At 43.8% G+C, this 23,354-nt stretch overlaps 1 protein-coding gene across 1 annotated transcript in view; it reads right to left on the bottom strand.

Moving 5' to 3' along the window:
* The window catches only part of TG (thyroglobulin), a 162,476-nt gene that overhangs the window by 135,216 nt on the left and 3,906 nt on the right, over positions 1-23,354 (bottom strand). The window contains exons 4-14 of the mRNA XM_078393094.1: positions 22,244-22,447; positions 20,491-20,650; positions 18,596-18,702; positions 15,226-15,369; positions 13,774-13,959; positions 12,614-13,615; positions 10,389-10,976; positions 6,777-7,010; positions 5,558-5,695; positions 3,871-3,948; positions 1,140-1,252 (exon numbers count right to left, since the gene is read on the bottom strand). Of these exons, the coding sequence (XP_078249220.1) occupies positions 1,140-1,252; positions 3,871-3,948; positions 5,558-5,695; positions 6,777-7,010; positions 10,389-10,976; positions 12,614-13,615; positions 13,774-13,959; positions 15,226-15,369; positions 18,596-18,702; positions 20,491-20,650; positions 22,244-22,447 (2,954 nt within the window). The remainder of the gene's footprint in view (positions 1-1,139; positions 1,253-3,870; positions 3,949-5,557; positions 5,696-6,776; positions 7,011-10,388; positions 10,977-12,613; positions 13,616-13,773; positions 13,960-15,225; positions 15,370-18,595; positions 18,703-20,490; positions 20,651-22,243; positions 22,448-23,354) is intronic.

The raw sequence follows: 23,354 nt of genomic DNA, 5'->3' as shown, positions 1-23,354 counted from the left end.
AGAAGGGTCATCATGGTAAGGGGTTAGCGCAGTAAGCATGTCTGTCTTCTCTTTTTTCAAGATAGCACACAACCCGCCTATTTCTCCTTTTATCTACACAGCATGTTGGCTGGGATGAAGGGGCCCTGAAGGCCAGAACATGTAGAGGGAATCGGGTTAAGACAAGCCGGTCTGGCCACTACTTTCCCTTTAGAACAGTGATCTCAAAACTTGGATCCCCGGGTGTTCTTGGACTAAAACTCCCAAAAGCCTATGCTGTGCTGGCCATGATTTCTGGGAATTGTAGTCCAAGAACATCTGGGAACCAAAGGTTGGTAACCATTGATCTTGAGTACAGAGCAAAAATGTATATGGTCTGCGTGGCAAATAGGAGGCCACTCCGCTGTGCTTTTTAGAGTGGTAGGTAAGTTCTGAGCCAAAGTAGTTTCCAACCATCCTTTAGACGTGGAACTCTTTGGGCCAATCATGATCTTGTAAATTGACCTGCCTCACAGGGCTGTCATAGGGATATATTAAGGAAAAGAAGAACCTTGAACTCATTGGAAGAAAGGAGGGATAGAAATGTAGTACACATATGAAATTATTTGATTAGTTGAGGACAGAGCTTGGAAAAAAACAATACTGAGGCTAGCAGAATGTCCAGACAGCACAGCCACTGGCCATGCTTTGATATCAACAAAGAGAGAACAGAGAACACATTGATACAGCTTCTTACCACGTTTTGCTAGGGAAGAAACACTTCCTTGTTTTTAAAAAGCATTTCCAGCATTTTTTTTAAAGTTAAAAAAATAACGCAAAGTGCGCTGCTTATATACTGCCCCACAGTGTTTACAGCACTCTGCGGATGGTTTACAATTGGTGGTGGCAGTTAGAAAGCAAAAGGGAGGAGAACTAGCCACCTTTAAAACAGCTTATTGAACTCCTGGCCACCTGAAAAAAGGTGAAACACGAGTCCATTTTTAAAACCATCCACGGGTGGGTACATATTGCTCCATCCCAAACGATGTTCAGGAGAAGAGTTTTCAGATGCAAAATAACATGCTTTTTTTTCACTCTGGAAAAATGGTGAATATGCTGAAAATCAGATTAGAGGTCTACAAGGTTCCAAACATATGTTTCGCCACTACCGCACAACTCGCCTCTAGACAGGAGGGAGCAAAGAGGTCTGCCGAAGTGTTCTTAAGCTTCTGTCCATTCAGCCTCCAGCTGGAGATCAATGCGTTTGTTTGGGCACGCTGACATGACGTTTGACCTGCATTAAGACAATAATCTTCCTCAGTACGGCACGTTCCAGTAAAGTTAAAACCTTCATATCTGGTTCATTTGGTTCCCACATGCTGACCAAATGGCACCTGAAGGCATCAGGAACACAAAGCCATGGAAAAGAAGCTCAGCCTCATCCAACCAAGCAGATCCAGCAAGCAGCTGCACATGCACACACCGGGCCTGAGGTAATGGTGCAAATCCACACCTGGAGGAGCTTTCAGCTGTTTCAGATGAGTTAGCCAAAAGCTGATTATGCCCCATAAATCATCATCAGAAATGCTGGTAGGGATCATTAAGTTCAGCCCCATCAAGAAGTCACAACGGGGAATAGAACTCCCAAACTCTAGCTATGCATCCAGAGACCTAAAGCACTAAGTTACTTGGCCGTTCAATTGATCTCCAGTAAAACTTGGCTTTGAGAGCAAGGCTGATGTTACACACAGGTTTCACTGAGTTGCTCAAGAAACAGAATGGTAGCCTACAACATTTTGGCATTTGCCTAATTTATGTTGTCCTCTTGGTGGCGCTGCAGGTTAAACCGAAGCCTCTGTGCTGCAAAGTCAGAAGACCTGCGGTTGTAAGATCGAATCCATGTGACGGAGTGAGCCCCTGTTGCTCCTCCCAGCGGTTCGAAAGAATGTAAATGCGAGTAGATAAATAGGTATCACCACAGTGGGGAGGTAACGGCATTCCGTGTCTAGTCACGCTGGCCATGTGACCACGAAAAATGTCTTTGGACAAACGCTGGCTCTATGGGTTGGAAACAGAGATGAGCACCGCCCCCTAGAGTCGGACACGACTGGACTAAATGTCAAGAGGAACCTTTACTTTTACCTTGGTGGCAACATATACCACAAGCAATTCCTTTGATTTGTAAGCCTGTCATGTTGATGTATTGTTCTGGGGGCGGGGGGAACAAAGCTGGCATTCTGTGCTGAAGCATTCTGCATTTTATGGAAGCTTTCTAAACTAGGTGGTGGGTCGATGGTTGCCACTTTTGACTGGCAGTCTTGCAAATACACATAGCACAACACTTGTGTAGGTTTACTGAATAAATTTCTGGATGTATCCAGGTGTCTATGAACCTCCTGTAGAGTAAGTCAAAATGTTAGTCCATCTGGTCCAGTATTGTCTACTGTCGTAAAAAGTGGGAGTGGGGAAATGATTTCATCCTGAGGAACACATGCAAATTCAGAGACATTTTCAAGGGTTGCCTATCAGAAGTTAGCAAAGTCAAAGGCAAAAGCATGGGGTCAAAAATGCTGACATGTTATAGTCGGATGGATGTTCCTGGGTCAGAGAATCCACCCAGATTTTAGACAAAAACTTAAAGGAACTGTCCAAAGAGGTGAATCTCCTTTGGGGGGGTAGGATTCTGAAGCATCCTGCATTGCTCCTCTTGATTTCAAACTAAAACCTGGAATGAATTCATTGCCCCTATGTAATCAGAACCTCTTCATGAAATTGAAAGAAGAGAGTGCATCAAAAAAACTAAAATCATGGGCACTGGTCCCATCACCTCCTGGCAAATAGAAGGGAAAGATATGGAGGCAGTGACAGATTTTACTTTCTTAGGCTCCATGATCACTGCAGATGGTGACAGCAACCACAAAATTAAAAGACTCCTGCTTCTTGGGATTAAAGCGATGACAAACCTAGACAGCTTCTTAAAAAGCAGAGACATCAGCTTGCCGACAAAGGTCCGCATAGTCAAATCTATGGTTTTTCCAGTACTGATGTATGGAAGTGAGAGCTGGACCATAAAGAAAGCTGACCGCTGAAGACTTGATGCTTTTTGAATTGTGGTGCTGGAGGAGACTCTTGAGAGTGCCCTGGACTGCAAGGAGAACCAATCTATCCATTCTAAAGGAAATCAACCCTGAGTGCTCACTGGAAGGACAGATCCTGAAGCTGAGGCTCCAATACTTTGTCCACCTCATGAGAAGACTCCCTGGAAAAGACCCTGATGTTGGGAAAGTGCGAAGGCAAGAGCAGAAGAGGATGACAAAGGACGAGATGGTTGGACAGTGTCACAAAAACTGCCCACATGAATTTGACCCAACTCCAGGAGGTGGTGGAAGACAGGAGGGCCTGGCGTGCTCTGGTCCATGGGCTCATGAAGAGTTTACCATGACTTAATGACTAAACAACAACAGGTAATCAGAGTCACCAGTCTCCAATGGTTCCAGTAGGCTGGGGAGAGGTATTTCAGCTTCAGAGCTTTTAGAACAGGGGCAATCCATACAGAGGTTGACATCATGGGAAAGGAAGAAGAAAGGAGTCATGCAGAAGTGGGCATAGCCAAGCAGGAAGTGGACCAGATCAGTACTCTACATTCAGCTCCGAGTCATGAAGCTTGGAGATGGATCTGACAAGCAGCAGTTATCCCAGGTTATTGGGATAGATCCTTCTTGTCTTTACTAGAAATGAAAGGAAATGATCGTGCTCGGACTCTCTGTCGTGCAAAATTTAAGTCTTAGCCTGAACCACTGACCTATGAATCCAGCCCCAACATTCTGCAAGCTTCATAACATTCACCTTACCTTCTCTGCAATATCTACTACCAAAAAAAGAACAAAGTTTAAAGAGAGGCAGACAACTTACACTGGGGCAGCTGTGTCGAACGTGTCACTAGAGAATCTGCTATATACCGTCCTTTCTCATCAACACACCAGCAGTGACCTGTAATGCAACAGAACATGTAATTATTATCGAGAGTCTGTGATAGTCAAAAATCACTTTGCAATGAACCGTCCCTTGTGATACAAGATTGGACAGAACCAGTGTTCATGTTGATAATACAAATTGCATTGGGGATTCCCTTGAAACCAGAGCAGTATTGGCTTTCCTTCTCAGATTGCCCATGAACTTTTTTTTTTTTACAAAGGCACAGACTTCTGATCTTTTTATCCTGCAAAAGTACACTTTCCAAGATGAGAAAAAAAGACTATTGTTTTCATTGGTGTATCTCAACTGTCACAGGATGCTTTGGGGGTAACCTTTCACAAAATGTATTCGTGAAAGCTTTCACGGCCAGGGTCTAATGGTTGTTGTGGGTTTTTCGGGCACTTTGGCCGTGTTCTGAAGGTTGTTCTTCATAACATTTCACGAGTCTCTGTGGCCGGCATCTTCAGAGGACAGCAGATAGTCAAGCTATGTATTCTTGAAGGCTTTCACGGCTGGGATCTAATGGTTGTTGTGGGTTTTTCAGGCTCTTTGGCCATATTCTGAAGGCTGCTCTTCCTGATGTTTCTCCAGTCTCTGTGGCCGGCATCTTCAGAGGACTGGAGTAGGAACTGTGTCCATGCTCTGTTACTTTGTCCATGCTTTGTTGGATAGTTGGGTATTTTATAGCTGTGGGAACAGCTTTTGTCCTTTTCAGGAGATAGGATGATCTGTGTGTTTTTGTTGTGGATGAATTATTGTGATAAGTGGTAGAGATTATCTGTCACTATGGTTGATGGGTGTCTTTAGCTGGTCTCTTCTGTGCAATGACCCCTAGTGCTGTTAGACTGCATAGGGAAGCTATTTAAATCCATAAACATCAGCACAGCTTCAACAAAAAAGAGGAAAGTCTGAAACTGAACAAGGCCTGGCTTCTAGCACTGGAAAATACAGCCTGCAGAAGGTCAGCGAACTCTACCCAGCCACAAGAACCAGGGACAAACAGCAACAGACCATGGACATAGTTCCTACTCCAGTCCTCTGAAGATGCTGGCCACAGAGACTGGAGAAATGTCAGGAAGAACAACCTTCAGAACACGGCCAAAGAGCCCAAAAAACCCACAACAACCATAGTCAAGCTATGTTAATGATATTTAGGGAAATGAGGGGAGCCCAAAACAGCAGGTGTGATTATCAAACACTAGTTATGAACTTGTTTATGAATACCTGAGCTCATCATGATGGAACACAGGATAAGGAGTTAGTGGTTCATATGCATGTATTGATCTTCAAAGCTTGTGAACTAATAATGTATTACCTAGCTGCAGCTGCAACTTATCAGTGTAAACAGCAAAGATATTTAATTCCACCCAATGGGCATTCAGACTTTTTGCAGTGATCCTAACCTGTGCTATTATCCAGTCCAGCTATTGAATCCCTGTGTAAGTTACTCAATAAACATGTGTTCTTGTAAACCTGGAGCTTGCTGGTTGTTTCGTTGGGATCCCCTCAAATCCTGCTCCTGAAGTTGACGGGCAATACATAAACACAGCAATGGGATGCTCAAGCCACCTGTCATGAAAGACCATCATTGTTTATTCCAGTGTTTGTTCTAGCCATCCCTCACCTGAGCTCTCATAACACTGGACAGGTACCCAGTTGCCCAGACCATCACACTGAGGCACGTACGGCTGAAATCCCAGGCGCAAGGTTTCCTGTGCAGAATCACTTGACCTTAACAGACTTCTCCAATAGAATTGCAAGGCTTGAAAAGAAAAAGCATACGTCATGTAAAGCCAGGGTTATAAGCACCGAGAATACGGACAGGTAAACAGCTGTCCTACAAATGAGCAAATAACTTCAGATAAATTTGAACACATTTCTTCCATGTTTAGCATTCCCACTGCACAATTACTGGGAACCAGTCTTTGCCAACTTAGGACTCTCCAGAGGTGTTGGGTGGCACCTGTTTTCAGCCCCAGACAACATCACCAATGGTTGGGGATGACGGGAGTTGGAGTTCAACCATCTCTAGAAGGCAACAAAAGGTTAGATTTCCCTGATCTACCTAGAGAAGCCTGGTAGAAGTGAATTTCCTACTACAGGGATGATTCCAGCCCTCCTAGGGGCTCAGTCTAACCTTCTGGGAAATCCTAAGTTGGCCATGCCTCCTTCCCACAACACCAGCTTTAGCTGGTTCTCTGGCTTTTACACCATTCCCCGACACCCCTCCCAAAAAACAACAACTAAAAGAATGAAATTACTTTTCTACGGCTTAGACAACGGCAGCAGAAGGTTATTAAGCTGTTATTTTTGGCTCCAGGCCTTTCCCTTTGCCTCCATCCCAAATGAAAGACAGCTCCACAGAACCTTCCCAATATTCGATTCATTGTGGGCTGTTATCATTATCCCAATTTATACATTTATATTAGAGATGGGGATGACTTAAGTCATCCCTCTTTGTATGAAGTGTCCCGTGGAGCACCACAGATCCCATGTGCTCCCTCCCCCCACCCCCACCCCGGGCCGGATGGCCCACTCACAATTTATCACGCACTGTCGGGCTCTTTTTCTCCAGCGGTGCTCCAGTAGGACAGGAACTTGTGCTGCTCTTCCCTGCCTCCTCAGGCAGCCAACCACTCATTGGCTGGGCAGGGAGTATCCCAGTCCTGCCTCCTTGGCAGAGCGATTGGTTGCCTGAGGAGGCAGGGAAAGGCAACCGGAGCTCCTGCCCAGACTGGAGCATGAAAGCCAACTAAATGTATTGGAACCCTTAAAATCAGCTAAGTTAAAAACAACAGAGAAGGGCAGGATAAATGGGTTCCCTGCTGTTGCTGTCAACATACTTGATTGTGCAGCTAGTCGGATGGCATAGTCACTCCCAGTTAATAGTTTTTCTGAAAAGGTGATACTAGTCTGAGACAGATTATTCAGAGGCTCGTCTGCGAACGCCGCCATTTTGGCCATTAAGAAACTTTGCCCAAATGGAAAATGGGCGCTGTTGGAATCTGTGATGAGTTGTTCCACTTCTCCAACAAATTGCATGGCTTCTCTCCTGGCTGCTTCACATTTGCTAGGACCTGCAAGGAGAGAAAAGGAGATGTTTAATGGACTCCCGTATTCTGTTTCACTAGAACCACAGCCCTAGAATCATGGGATTCTAGCATTAGAAGCAGAGTTTGGAAAAACAACTAGAACTCCAAGAATTCTCCAGCCTTTGTTTATGCTAACGGGGAAATCCTGGGGATTGTAGTCCAGAAAAAGTAACCTTTCAAAGCACTGGATGGAAGGAGACAGATAAATGAACTGATGGAAATGGAAGATGAACAGATTGGCTGAAATCCTGTTGTTTTAATGTATGCTGCATAAGGCTGCTGATGTCATCAACCATGGTATTTTTTCAGAAAATAAAAATTTCTGATTGCCTCAACAAAGGTGATTTTACTGGCAGCATTAATTTTCAGAAATTAGAGACACCCTCCTTGTTCTGCAACCCCCAACAGTTTCCCTGTGATGGCAGGGAGTTCAAGAGAGCCTTAGGACGGAGGAGAATCAGAATTTTTGAATTTGTGAAAAAGGACCATGACTGATGAGATCAGGATTTCAACCAATACCTTCTATTCCCATCTAGCTAGCTTTTAGGCATAAAGAGGAAGGCTTTTGCTTATATAACCTTCAAAAGATTATAATCTTCAAAAGATTATATTTAGGACCTCGGTACCTATCAGAACGCCTTATCCCGGCCATAATACCTGTTCTTCACAGGCAGGGTGGTTGAGGGCCTTGACCCCAAAGGAGGCTTAGAGGGAAAGAACAAGAAACCGGGCCTTCTCGGCGGTCACTAACCGCCTATGGAAGATCCGCGTGGCACCCTCGCTGGATGGGTTCAAGAGAGCATTGAAGACCTGGCTCTTCCGCCAGGCTTTCCTGGAGCATTAAGATCTCGGCTTCCCTTTTACCATCCTTTTTCCCATCCTCTCCATCACCCCTTTTTACCACCTGCATCACCATCTGTTTTAATTTACCCTATTTGGCTATGTATCAATTTATTTTTGATTGTGTTTTAATATTATTGTGTATATTGTTGTTTGCCGCCCAGAGTGGCCTGGTCCCCAGGTGGAGTGCGATATCAATCAATCAATCAATCAATCAATCAATCAATCAATCAATCAATCAATCAATCAATCAATCAATCAATCAATCAATCAATCAATCAATCAAATTGCCTTCTTAAGCCAATATTTTAAGGCTGTAACTATAATCAGTGTCTTTTCCCACCCCCTTTTTCCTCTAAAGTAAATACTGGTCATCCAAATTGGATCAGGGCTGTAGTACTTTTAGCTGGGGGGGAGGAAAGGATGATATTTGGACTAGGCCCCCAGCAGAGGAAGGAATGTTTGGTTTAAAACCTCACAGCCCACTATCCTCCTGATCCATATCAAGTTCATTGATCTTCCTCTAGACCAGGGGTCCCCAACATCCAGTCTGCAGCCCGGTGCCATGCACCCCGCACTCACTCCCCCCCTGCAGAGCCCCTTCACGCATGCACAGGAGTGTGCACACACCCGGGTGAGCAACCCCACCCCTTTGCACATGCATGTGAGTGCCCCTCCAGCACCTCCCCGCCCTTTGTGTATGCATGCAAGTGTGTATGTGCATACGTGAATGCCGCACCCCCCTTCATGCATGCATGTGAGAGGGGGGTGCCCCACCTTCCCCAACTGTTACACAGTGTTAAAAAGGTTGAGGACCACTGCTCTAGACCAAGGAAGTAGAGAGGTGGTCTTAAAGCAGGGATGGGAAATTTCAGAGAGACTGGGGGCCATTTCTGCTGCCACCACCCAGAACGTCAATAGACTACATCCTCATATACACCCCAAAACACCCCATGCCAAAACCGGAATGTCTAGAAGGGAATCAAATATCATGGCCTCTGAGGGCTATGACTGTTAGGAGCTACTTTGGACCTGTAAAGTAAATGTTCCCCTTGACAATTATTCCAGTCATGTCCGACTCTAGGGTGCGGTGCTCATCCCCGTTTCCAAGCCAGAGAGCCAGCATTTTTGTCCAAAGACAGTATCCGTAGTCATGTTGCAAGTGCAACTAGACACGGAACACCATTACCTTCCCACCGAGATGGTGCCTATTTATCTACTCGCATTTTTACATGCTTTCGAATTGTTAGATTGGCAGGAGCTGGGACAAGCGACGGGAGCTCACGCTGTCCTGTGGATTCGATCTTACGACTGCTGGTCTTCTGACTCTGCAGCACAGAGGCTTCTGCAGTTTAACCCGCAGCACCACCATGTCCCTTAGACATGTGACAGCCTTTTTAAAAACCCAGGATTCTCTGGACTCAGGAGCTACACAGGGGAACCTGGAGAGGCCACTTTTTTTAAGTTTCTAATGTTGGTTTACTATCATAAGATCCTTTTCCCTTTGGGTGTGAGCTGACACCAGATGTGTGGTTTGCTTTTTTTAAAAAAAAGATATACCAGAATGATGCCATGTATGTGACAGTCTCACCCTGCCATAAGGGCATTAAACCTATGCATGCAAAGTTCATTATAGCATTGGGAACAGAAAGAGATGGAAAAAGTAAGAAATGCAGGTTGAGTGCATTTCCATATGTTCTACTCATTTCTTCTACCCTGGCTTGACCACTCTACATGGTGTTTAATGTCTTCTGAATTACCCCAGTTTAACTAGCACGACTTTCTTTTCTTTTCTTTTTAAAAATTTTCCATGGATATAAGTGGAACACTGCCGGATGAGCAGACCGCAAGTCCGATGAACTCAATCTCTTGCTCACTGAAGCAATTCTTACAGTCAGGTTCTCTGAAAGGCACAGCATGACTACAGTTGCACATGACTTAAATCTAATTGATTTTGCAAAATAGGAACATAAAATATTGTATTTCTCATATAGCTAAAGCAATACAATCAATTCCTTTGGGGGGGTGGGTGTCTTGGAACTAAGTCCTGTTGTTTCCTTGATGTCGTATTGTTTCAAAAAGAAAAACCTGAGCAGAGATATTGAAGATTTCAAAAATGTCTCCTTTGCTCTTTATGATTATGCAGTATCTTTCTCTGTGTCAAACAACAGAACCCCCCCCACACACACACACACATATTAAAAATAGCTTCCCATCCAACTACATTGCTTTGCAGGGAAATAAACATTCTTAGTAAAGATGTCATTTTGATAACCAACTACTGTGTTCATTACTCCTCAGTCCCGGAGCTGACCAAAAAAGTGTTTTGCTGTACAGTTTCCACAGAATAACTTGGATCAGTATTAGGAAAGTTAAAATCCGTTGCAATGTTTTTCTGTTATGAAAGCCATTCACTTGAGCATAACTAATAATAATATTGTTGACATTTTGTTTGACTGGATGCCATGAATATTTGCATTACCATTTCCATCTAAGTTCTAACATGTGGGGTGAGTTACTTACAGTCTGGAACCTTGTTTACATTGGCTTTGTCCCCTTGCATTTGTCCTCTTTCATCCACACACCAACAATTACGGAGCTCAAAATGCCCTAAGGGGGTACTGAAATCCACATAAGATCCTGGGTAACGGATGAGATTTGCCTGAAGAAGCTGCCAGAAGGGGAACGGCTGGAGCAAAATATTCTCTGGTGACCCGACTGTGCTCTTGCCCTCCAACACTGCTTGAGGAACAGCATCGAATGAAAGGTATTTGGAGAGTTCTGGAAAGATGTTCTGGTGGCCCTCTTCGTAGAGCCTTTTGACGAAGCCCTCAAAGCTTGGTTGAGTTCTTTGTTTATAGCTGAGGAGAGTGTCCACCAAGTCAGTGAAAGGAAGAGTTCTGCCATTATTATTGTGGGTGATCCACCTTTGATACCACTCGAAAGCTTGTTCTGGGGGACCATTACACTGGACTTGCCTCCACAGACCTTCCAGACTGCACTGTGGGATGTAAACTTCTGAGAACAGAGGCAGGACAAGAGGGTCCAAGAAAAGGCGCTGTACAGTACGTAGAACAGCCTGAGCAGCTGCTAATTGGCACTCAGTCGGACCTAAAGGAGATGAACACAAGACCTTACCCATCAGGAGGACTTGCAGAGATGAGCTTGAACATCAGATGATTCTTTAAGGCACAAAGCAGTCTGCCTCCAAAGTAATCGAACTGCAAATTATGTACAGCTTTGGAGATACACTTGAGAAATTGGAAGCTAATCCTTGGGATCAACATTCCCAGCTGAGGGAAATGGAGGGTAATCTTGTAACATGAGCCCTCTTTAGTTGTTATCTTATCCAGTGTCATCAACACGCGCTGAGAAGGGAGCCTAGCTTAGTCTCCTAACCTTCTCACAGTCTCCACTTAAATAGGGATGAATCATTGAATCATGAAGTTGGAAGGGGACTATAAGGCCATTCAGTCCAACCTCCTGCTCAAGGCAGGAATACAAATCAAAGGATCTGTTAGGTGGTTGCCTAAATTTCTCCTGAATGCCTCCCGCACTGGAGCACTCACCACCTGTTGAGGTACGAGGTTGAGGTTCTCGTAATTGATTCCACTGCTGTCCTGCTCTAATAGTTGGGACGTTTTTCAACCAAAATCTGGCTTCATGTAACTGGAGCCCAATGTTGAGGGTCCTCCACTCTGGGATGATGGAGAACAGATCCTGCTCCTCCCCTGTATGACAGCCTTTCAAATATTTGGAAAATGTCACCATATTCCCCCCTCTCTCCATCCCCCTCCCTCCATCTGCACCTTGTGGCACAGTGGTTAAGCTGCTGTACAACAGCCAAAAAACTGTGCTCACGACCTGGGGTTCAATCCCAGGAAGCCGGCTCAAGGTTGACTCAGCCTTCTATCCTTCCAAGGTCGGTAAACTGAGTACCCAGCTCACTGGGGGGGGGGCGCAATGTGTAGCCTGCATCATTAACTTGTAAACTGCCCAGAGAGAGCTTGAAGCGATATGGGGCGGTATATAAGCAGTCTTTGCTTTGCTTTGCTTTGCTTTGCTTTGGCTTTCCCCAACACTAAACATGTCCAGTCCTTTCCATCTTTCCTCATAGGACTTGGTTTCCAGCCCCTTCATCATCCTTGTTTCCCTCCTCTGAACGTCTAGATACCAGAAGTGTGGTATCTAGAAGTGGACACAGTACTCAAGATGGGACCTAAATAATGCTGAATAGAGGGGGAACTAGATGAGTCTGAAGAAGAGACATTTCTGCTCAAAGTCTAGGCTCTACACGTGAACAAAAACCCAGATTTTCTAGGTTCCTGCTTGCATGCATAGCTTCCACACTAGAAGCAACCTCTTGTTCAGACTCATCCCTGCTTGCATATAGAAACAGAAGTGGGAGGTGGCAGAGCTGTTTGCCCCATCTTTTCTCGAGATGATGCTATGTAAGGTAACAACTAAATGGAATCAATACCTTATAGAGATAACAGGTTACCAGAATCTGTTGGGTGACCATGGATAAGGTCACTCTTTCTGTGGATCCAAGGTATTGTTCAACGTCCTCTCAGCACCACGCACATTAGCCAACTTCAGAGGCTTAAACACACACACACACACACACACACACACACACACACACACACACACACACACACACACACACACACACACACACACACACACACACACACACACACTAAAGAACAACCAACATGGGCAAAAATACATAAGTTAAAACTTACACTGAATGGACTCTCCTGTATTTGATCCCATTCCTGGAATAGTCCTGCCTTCGAAGTCAACACAAAAGCAATTTCTCCCAAGACACTGGACAGGCAGAAATTTCCCCTCCTGGGTACATGACGGAACAAACAGCTCGGAACCCGATGGCTGGCTTTTTCTCAAGCGTTCGAGATTTTCCCTTTGTTTTTCGCACATTGTAGGGCACTTTGGACGACCGCCTCGTACTCTGGACCCCGGGATTTCTTTGCCCCTCAGGTCTACACACCAGCAATCCCCTGCATAACATTGCACTTCTTCATACCTCCCTTCTTTGGTGCAAGCTGGGATAAACAGATTTTTCGTCTGCTCATTGCAGTCTTTGGTTTTCAACACCACCCTCGCAACTTCGCCTAAGTCTTGGGCGATATTTTCTGGGACAGAAATAACATGTTGCAAGAAAGTGAAAAATTCTGGGGCTTCAAGGAGAGAAGCAAGAAACTGGACAGCTTTTTGGTTGTCCCGCAAATTGATGGTGCGGCCAAAGCTATTCACAAGACTTTGGTTCCGATCAATAGCGCCGTCTCTCATTTTGTTCTGCTGGAAAAACAGGTCCACGTTCACCTTCCCATTGGGACCGACAGCTCCTGTTAAGTTAAACTGAGCCAAATTCTTCAAGAACCTTCCCCCAAAGAGATTTTCTTGGAACCTCTTGGAGTTGCTGGCAAACTGAAGAGCGACTTGAGCAAGCTCTCTTGAAGGAAACATCCCTCCAACAGCTTCACTAAGGAGGGATTCAAGGTTGAGGAACTGAGACTCTTCCATTTTTTCTAGGACAGAAGACAGCAAACCAGAATCCACAAACAGTTCCTTGAAGGAAGGAGGGCAAGTTCTCAAAGATGCCGTTCTATTTTGCAGTTCTCGGGTAGCAGAGAATAAATTGTGTTCACTGAAATGTCCAACTGGGCCATAGAAAAGCCTGGAAAGAGACTCTTGTCGCTCAGATACACAAGTGAATTCTTCGCCTAAACAAAGAAAAAGATGCCTGGATGTAGTACTCTTCATATGAGATCATTTGGATATTTTCAACAAGATGGCAAAGTTTTATACCTTCAGTCCAAGAACATCTGGGAACCCAAGGTTGGGAACCCCTAGTCTGTTCTATAGTTCTGGTTTTACCTACCACAGGCTGGATGTTGTCCCCTGCTTCTGGTTCCAAGGAGCTCCTGCCCTTTGGCATCCGCACACCAGCACTCTCCATCCATCTGGCACTGTGTTGGCCTGTAAGCTCCATTCTCATCGCACAATGGCTGATAGTTCTGTTCAAAGCGAATGGCGACAGATCTTTCTGTTTCACACTTGGAGGGGCCTGAGAGAGAAGCGTAAGGAGAATGTCTAAGAAATCGTGACAGTTTCCATTCACTGCCATGTGTCATAATAATAATAATCACAGTAGATCACCTTCCCCTCTAAAAATGCTGCTCCAAAGCAGAGAGGTGGAACCAGTGGCAGGAAGCCACATGCAGGCGTTGACTTCATGACTATGATGCTCCCCAATGAAGACTAATTGGTCGCTGGATCCAAAAGAGGAGAGCAAAATTTACAGCTCGTTCAATCCACTTGCAAGTCTGATTGCAATTTTGAGGGGATCCAGTTCAGTCCTTCTTGGAAAATGACGCTCATTTGCTGACCTTGGGGACACCAGCACATGTCTGATCTGACCGCCCTCAAGAGGAGGTTGGCATCTAGCTGACCAATGTATTGTGTGAGGAAACTGCCGTGGTGGCACCAGATGCCAGACATCAAGAGTCAAACCAGACAAGATGCTCAACCCATACCTAGAAATTCATAGCTCATTAGACTTCCAGCAACATGATCCCCTGACCGTTGGTGACTGAGCGTCCAAAACATGTTTGCCTCCTGATGACCAGTCTCAAAACAGAGAAAGCTGCAAGATACAGAAGTGGGGGAAATTGTGCTAGGACAAACTGATGGGTTTTATTGACTTAGAAGAGCTCTACTTCTAAGTATGAAAGGAACGTTTTGCCTGGTTTGACTGTGTTTCAAGACACCTCTCCCTGAGTCTCAAATTTAGACTATCACTGGAGCTGATCCTGCCATTCAGTAATGCGAGGGATGCCCTCAGGCAACAGATGCAACGGGACAATGGAAAATGGTGGGGAGATGCTGGGAGAATGGTGTGTGTGCTATGTGGTGGCCTGCCCTGAGTCTTCTTCAGGCACATCTGGTGGAGGACACTGTCTTGGTCCCAGAATTGAAGTAAATGTCAACAAGTAGCACAGCTACTCGTTGTGAGGAATAGGGTTAGTTGCATTTTGACCTTTATTTTAAGCAACAAGACAACTTGGGCTAGCTCTTTTTATGTTAATGTGCTTTCTAATACTCCTCACATTATGAGGCTGAATATCAGGCAAAACATCTTAACTGTTAGAGCAGTACAACAATGGAACCAATTAATTTGGGAGGTGTGAGCACTCCAAAGCTGGAGGCATTCAAGAGAAAATTGGACAACCCTCTGTCAGATCTGCTTTGATTTGGATTCCTGCCTTGAGCAGGGGGTTGGCCCTGATGGCCTTACGGACTCTTTCCAACTCAATTATTCGATGATACATACATCTGAATCTGCCAGACATAGCCAGGTGGACTCCTAAAAAACGTCTCTGCAAGATCCGGTACATGCTGGTTTCAGTGAAGGTGCGAACGGGATCCAGTGATGCAAAAACTGTGTCATAAACATTGTCTACCAACATTTCCAAACCTGAAAAACAAAATAAGGTGTGAGTCCAGGTACTTGGAAACCCTGAAAAGGGTTCACCATAAGTCAGAATTGACTTGAAGACGTGATTATTATCCTGTGCTGCGAGAGAATGCCTCCTGTTTTCTTAATTTGATAATAATACGTCGTACTTGAATTCAAGGATCCTTTCTGGAAAACGATGCAGGCAAGGGCTTGTATGCAAGTGATCCTCACTACCACAAACAGATTGTCTTTCACGTGACCAGCTGCACAACTGGCTGTGCACCTGAGTGCACAAGAAAGATGCATCCGGGTGCACTAAGGACTGCCTGCCAGAGGAAGAAAACCAGACATGCATTCGTCCTGCTGCCCTAACAGGTTTCTGGCCAATCCTGCAATTCAAATGCATTCATGTAGTTATGCAAACATGATTCTAAAATGTACATTCTGAGACATTCAGATTCTGAACATGTTGCTCAGCTTATTTGATAAAGAATGGGACATTAGAAATGTGACTACTGAAATCTTACCCTTAGTAAAATCTCAGTTTTACAACAGCAAAAATAGATTACCATATTTTCTGTTTATAAGACACCCTATTTATAAGACACACACACACACACACACACACACACACACACACACACACTTTTCTAACCCCCAAATTAAGAAAACTTAGCTTTGAGGGTTCAGCCTCTGGGCTCAGAACAGTCGGACATTATGAGTCCCTGTTGAATCTGAGCCTACAGGCTCCACCTCCAACAAGGTGTGTTCCAATTGGTTTGTACAGCATCAGTTCCATAAGGCTCGTGATTGGAGGAAGCCTGTTTACAGAGGCAAAGTATGTGCTGTTTTGTTCTCTCCTCAGCTATCTCAGCTTACTTCCATGTAAAAGACACCCCTCAATTCTTAGTGTAATGATTTTAGGAAAAAGTAGCATCTTATAGACAGGAAAATATGGTATGTTCCTAGCACCTCATTTTGAACATGGATAGTTCATTCCATTTCAGATATTAGGTGAACCAATGTTGTCAGTTTTTTTTTTTTTAATCAGCAAACTTGGGAGAGGAGATCATTAAAGAACACAACCATCAACTTACCTTAGGAATGGAATGCCACTGTTCAGTTCAAAACCACTGCTCTGAATGGTAAATAGCTCTCTTGCTATTTACAGATCACCTGTTCAGCTGTGCTAGAAGGTTCACACTCATCTTCCCAAAATAGTTGCAATGATAATAACCCTAGTGTGCCGTGAAGTCAATTCTGACTTATGCCAGCCCTTTCAAGGGTTTTTTCAGACAGAAAATGCTCAAAAGCAGGTACCATTCCTTTCCTTTGTTTGCGCCCTGGGACTGACTGTGTAGCCCTCCTCAAGGCACACAGGCTGGCTCCCCTCGTAGGAGGTGCAGTAGGGAACTGTCCTCCAAATCTCTAGCTCTGAAGCCAGATACTTGTTGAGCTATCCAAACAGTTGTAGCACTCTCTTAGTACTACATCATGGGAATGTCACATGCTCAGGTAATACAATTTTGACAGAACACAACAGACTAACATCTCACTTCTCCACTCCTTCAGGGGCACAGAAGAGAAGAGAAGCCTATGCTAAATACAGTGGTGCCTTGTATAACGAGCACACCCTTTAACGACGAATCCGCATAGTGATCTATTTTTAGAGATCACTAATGTGATCGCATTGCGACATTTTAATGGGCAAAACATTGCATTGCGATGATCGGTAAGCGTTTTGCTTACCGATTTTCGCATTGCGATGTTTCTAAAGCAGCTGATCGGCGGTTCCAAAATGGCCGCCGGGTGCCCAAAATGGCCACCACAACCATTTTCGCGCAATTTCCTCACTTACCGAGCTGGCAAAAATGGCGGCGCTATGGAGGATCTTCGCATAATGGTGAGTTTTCGCCCCGTAGGAACGCATTAAACAAAGTTTAATGTGCTTCTATGGGGTTTTCCTGCCCGCATAGTGACAAATCCACATAGCAACAATTAATCCGGAACGGATTAACATCGCTATGCGGGGCACCACTGTATGCACCTCAAGATACCAGAACTTGTTTCTTTCACTCATCTACAGATGGTCAATCTAGACTACAGAAAATTGGTCAACTAGATCACCAATCTGTTGATAAGGAAAAGAATGTCAACCAACATTCTGAAGTCTAGATAAACAATCTAGAGTTAATAATAACCACCTATTCCAAAGAAACCAACTTCAAGCTACAATGGCTGTCACTGTCCTCTTTGAAACTAACCATAATTAACATTCAATACAGGCCTGGGTCTCAGGTGCCTGGAGAAGCTTATGACATAAAATAAAGAAGAAACTGCTTGAATTCTAAAAGACGATTAAGATGAAAGGGATGATAATAAAACTGCTCTCCATGCAATGTTTGAAAAACTGCTTTGAAAACGGAAGCATGACAGCATTGCTGCATGCTAACAATCCTGTATAGTTGTAATGGGACCACGTGGAAAGAATAAAGAAATGCCTAATCAGGATTTTATTTATTTATTTATTTATTTTAAAAGCAATCTAAGAGGTTTCAGTACTGGGCCTGGGGATTGTTGGGTCAAGTCCAAAGAAAGGAAGAATAGCTACAAACATATATGGAGAACCTTTTGCTTGCTCCTTGTTGTCTGCAACTCACAGTCAACTTTGAAGTTTAGAGAAAGGGTTCCCCAATTGGTCTCCTGTTTGAACTCTGACACCTGCCAGTGCAGCACTGCCAGGAAGGAACATGGGAGAAATGGGGAGAAATGGAACAGCTACATTCTGGACTACAACTCCCACAGGTCTGTATCCAAGCTGGGGATTCTTAGAGTTGTACTCAACAAAACAGGACCAAAGAAAGTGTGCTGCTCATATACTGCCCCCTGGCACTTCAAGCGCTCTCTGTGTGGTTTGCAATTTATTTATACCACTTCACCCCTCCCAGAAAGCTGGGTATTCAATTTACCAACAGAAGAACGAAAGGCTGATTCAAACTTGAGCCTGCTGGGATCAAACTCAGATTGTGTGCAGAGTCTTAACTGCAGTCCTGCAGTTTAATCACTGCATAAAAATTCACTACCCCTGGAACAAGTCATGAGTAAAGACATCTCTCTTTGCATAGGGGCTCTTTTCTAATGCAACCTGTTTCCTATTTCTCCCCCTCCCTTGCAAAACTGTACCTTTGAAAACACAGATAAAGTTACTTCTGAAGAGAACCTCCAAGATATGGCAGGTACCTACCTGTATCCTCTAACTCTCTGCCTAGACTGTCAGCGCAGTAACAATAGCCAGAGATATCAGGGAAAAATTGTCTGAAGGAACTAAAGGTTAGGAAGGCATCTGGGAACCTGAAAGAAAAAATCAGTCCATTAGGAGATACGGTGGGTCCTGACGACATTGGCAGCTTTCTCAGCATTTCTTTTCGGAAACACAAATTTTGGAAAGGAGAAAATTTATTAAAGTGGTAGATTTTTTTCCAGGCAATGGGAAGTCACAAGGTGACCAAAACTAGGATTGTTCACAAAAGCTAGAGACACCAAAGCACTCTGCAACTTGGCCACCAACAATACCTTCCAAAGAACGATGTTTGGGGTGTGGAAAGACAGGGCAGCATGTATAATGCAACACACCCTTGGTTCCTACTTGAGCAGGGAGTTCTCAGGTATAGGTGACATGAGTGGGGAAATCCACCACCCTCCAGATATGTGGATCACAATGACCATCAATCCAACTATTCCCTGTACTGGCTGGGGTTGATGGGATTCCATCAACATCTCGAGTGCGATGGTGTTCCCACACTCTGTATATCAAGTGCCCAGCTTGGGCAGCAAAATCAACCTAACATGTAGAACATCCATCACACATGCTCCACCAGCTCCATGTGGTGGCTATATTAAAAAAAGAACGTGTCCTGGTAAACTTTTTGTGGTCCCTCTTCGATCATGAACACCTGGCTCACCAAAATTGGTGCTAGATTGTTCTACAGCAGGATTTGAATTCTCCGCTAGATGTGTAGAATGAGTTGTTTTCTGCCAGGGATTCCAACTGCCCATCCATTTCTAGCTTTCAGCAAACCCAAGTAAGATGTCAAACAGCCTAAACACAGGGATTCTTCTGTTTGCTAGCCATCTCATCCCGGGTGTCTGCTTTTTTGTCACTAATCAAGGCAGATAAGAACTGATGAAAGTCTCTCTTCTCTTATTATGCTGAACCAAGCACCATGGTATGAGTTCTCCAATTAAGGATCGTTGTTCGTCGTCATCCCAAAAGAGATGCATTCAATGATGATGATGATGATTTTTCAGTTCAGTTGCTTCCAGAAGATTATGTGCCCTAGCCCTAAAACAGTCTCACACAGGAACTGCTAGAAAAATCAAGAGCTTGATTCCCCACTGTGCCTCCTTAACACTGTGCCTCCTTAAGCCGCCCAGAGTGGTTGCAAGACCAGATAGGAGGGACATAAATCAAATTTAAAAAAAAAACAGGGGCTGGACTCAATGATCCATAGGGTTCCTTACAACTCTGCAGTTTGAGGATGATGATGACCATGGTGGTGGTGGTGATGATGGTGATGATGATACAGACCCCAACAATAGATACATGGGAAGAACACAGGAAGAAGAACGGGATGTTTCATTTCAGTGTTTGGACACCAGACACACTGGCTGGGGGGGTTTGGGCACTGTAATCCAAAAGATATTTGGGAATTCTGGGATTTGTAGTCCAAACACCCAACTTTTCACAGCTCTGCTCCATTTTGTTCACAGCTCGGGTCCCGATCATTGATTCAAAAAATAAGTGTCCTTCTAACCACATGTGTAACATTGATCCTGCTGTGCCCTCTAGTGGTACAACCTGATATTTGACAAGTTATGTGAATATGTAGGAAGGATTTTGCACAGAAAGCTGTGGTTACATTCCTTTAAGGACAATAGATCAGTGCCAACTAGATCAGATGTCTCTTCAGATGTTGGCAAGTGTTAGATAGAGGGGTGGTCTAGTTTTGGATCATGGCAAGAGCTACCCTCTGTTTCAAAGCATCCAGTTTCCAAGACATCCTGAGAGTTGGAATGCCATTGCCTAGTTCTTACCAACAGAATCAGCCACATGGTATATAAAAAATATGTCCCACTTACCTGTTGAAATGGTGGACAAGATCAAAGACCATCCTGTCTGTTGTGTTGATAAACTTGCACTGAACGGGCAGAAACTCCCCATTGGGTGAACACTGGGGAGGGCTTTTTTCCCCGACACCATGAAGAATGCGGCGGTCTCGGATCTCACATTTCCCAGGACCTGATGGGCAAGTGGATCAGATTTGCTGTGACATCAGGCTTTCCATGAGTGTATGCAGTGCGGGTGGTGGGTTGGAAGGCAAAGATTATTTCAGATCCAAGACCCAGTGGGGTGTCATAGTTATACTCTTTGCTTGGGACTTGAGAAATCCAGATTAAAACCATTACTTCACCATGAAACTAAAGGTCAAGTCAGTGAATAACAGCATTTCCCCTCTAGTCACACAATTCCTTCAAAGCTCCATGCATGGGCAATTAGATTTGCGAATGATGTCCCTGTTTACCTCTCCATGACCAATCAGAAGAGAGAAACAAGATAATCTGGAACTTGCAGAAAGAGACAAACTTGTGTTGGGTAAATGGATCTCTTTACCTCTTTTCCTAATAATGTGCAAACCGCAATGCCTGTTTTGGACCTCACTGAGGCATGCAAGCATTTTCTTTCTGCCTGACCAACTTCGCAGGATTGGTGTGTCCGTAGAGTGGAAAGGAGGAGAGTGAGGTATATAGCCTTGAGCTCACTGCATGAAAGCTGAGCTATGAATATTGTGGATGAATGAACAAATTACATCTTACCAAAGAACTATCGCAGGGGAAAGACATTGAACTTTTAACTAGGGTGTTTTCTCTTTCAAGCTGCTGGTCGTATGCTTTTGAGAGTTCTTATAAGATTTGTTATAAACTTTCCAGGTCGAGAGATTAGATTCCAGGCTTGTGGGATCTACATTTTTTTAAAATAGCATCCCGAAATCAGGGCCAAATGCAAAAGGGAGGTACCCCCTTGACACATCAGAGTGCAAATACTCTGTGAACAGAGCACCCTGTTTGCCTGGCTCCCAGCAGCCTGAGCCAGAAACACTCAAAGCATACACAAGGAGGTGGGAGGTTTTCATTTCAACAAATGATGAAAAAGGAAATGGGAAAGGATGAGAAAGGAAAGGAAGTTTTGTGTGCATGATAAAACTAAGCAGGATTCTCACCTCTGAGTGAAAAAAAATCCAAAGCCCAGGAATTTGCTTGAAGTTTTGGTACTAACTGTGTCCTCCCATACATTTGGGGGTCATTCTGTTGCTCTCACTGTTAAGCCATACGGAGTCTGAAATCCTTGCTGAGCTACTTCTAAATAGCTGGAGATGTACCAGAAGATCTAAATCTACCTTTTCCCTCACTCCATCCTGCTCAATTCTGTTTATTTAAATTTTGTTGGGCAGGATCAGGAGGGAACCCGTTTGCCTGCAATCGTTTTCTCTGCCACAGCCTTTGCTTATTTCGCTCCTCGAAGTGAGAATGAAAAATCTGAAGAATTCTCTCTTCTGGTTTGGCTGCAATTACTAGACCTCTTATGAATTTTTCACGTGGTAGGATACTTTTTAAAAAATCACAGAAGTATTTTTTTGCAACAAGCTCAAACTTCATGCATTTTGTGCAAAAAATGTATTTTGTGCAAAAATGCATTTTGTGCAAAAATTCAGCTTTTAGTGCAAATCACAAGGTTTCTCTCTCTCTCATCACACAAGCAACAAATCTCATAAGAGTGGACAACTTTTTCAATGAGATGGGGAAATGGTGATTATACCTTACATCTTTAACTTACATCGCTTTGGTTTGCCTTTTTGTCTGGTGCCATAAATCTCCATCCCTTCGAGGTCAACACACCAGCATTGTATGAGGCCCAAGTCACACTGGATTGGGTCAAATTCACCAGAATCCAGACACTGGGGGATGTAGGAGGTTGCACTGTTGTTGATGTAACGACTGACTAAGATTCGTTGCTTCTCTAGCTGGCAGAAGGATAAACCTATGGAAGAAAGAGGCATTTGTCAAGCTTGGGCATTTCCAGATGCTCTTTACATGGAAGCTCTCTTAAATTAATTGCAGCGTGCACAAGTCCTTGTGCAATGATAAACATGGAACAACTCAAGGACAAAGTGTACAAAAGTATTCATGGAAGAAAAATTATCATTGGATAATTTTAAAAAAGTGATTTGGAAAATGGTTAATGAACGCATGCATATATTGTTTGCTTTCATTTTATCTGGAAATGTCAAATTCACTTTCCACCATCACTTTAAAAATACAAATAAATGCACAAATATAAATATCACTGAAATGGATATAGTTATGCTTTAGTCACCAGGGAACATGATTTTTAAAATATAGGTATTAATTTTAAAAAAATATCAAGTATGTGCATTAGGGAAATCCTCTGGGCTGAGAAGTAATAAATAAATGCTTTTAAAAAACGAATCATATAGAGGTGTACACCAAGCGTTTGACAATATACACACAAAAAAAAACCCTGATGTGAAACAAGCATGTAATGGAAATGCAGGTTTATTTATTTATTTAAAGTATTTTTACCCTGCCTTTTTCCTTAAAAGGTTGGGTTGCAGGAAGCACTTCATAATTAATATTGAAGGCCAGACTATGTAAAATGCCAGCTTCTAAAGAAGGGGATAAATCTTTTAGCAATCTAGAGATGTGTTCCTTCAAACCTGCCATGCCTGTACAGTCAACTTGCAAAAGAAGTTCATAGTTATCTTTCCAATGACTATTCACCAAACAAAAATAAGCCAGTTTGCAACTTGCAGAGCTACAGAAATTTCATGGTAGAAAAAACAAATGCCCTTTGCCTCCTAAGGAAGCTCTGCTTCTAAGTGTGAAGCTGGCATCTTATAATATTTGCCCCTGAAAGATTTTCGCAG

This window comes from Pogona vitticeps, chromosome 4, assembly GCF_051106095.1.
Source record: "Pogona vitticeps strain Pit_001003342236 chromosome 4, PviZW2.1, whole genome shotgun sequence".
Lineage (NCBI taxonomy): Eukaryota > Metazoa > Chordata > Lepidosauria > Squamata > Agamidae > Pogona > Pogona vitticeps.
This window is presented reverse-complemented; position numbering and strand designations above follow the sequence as displayed.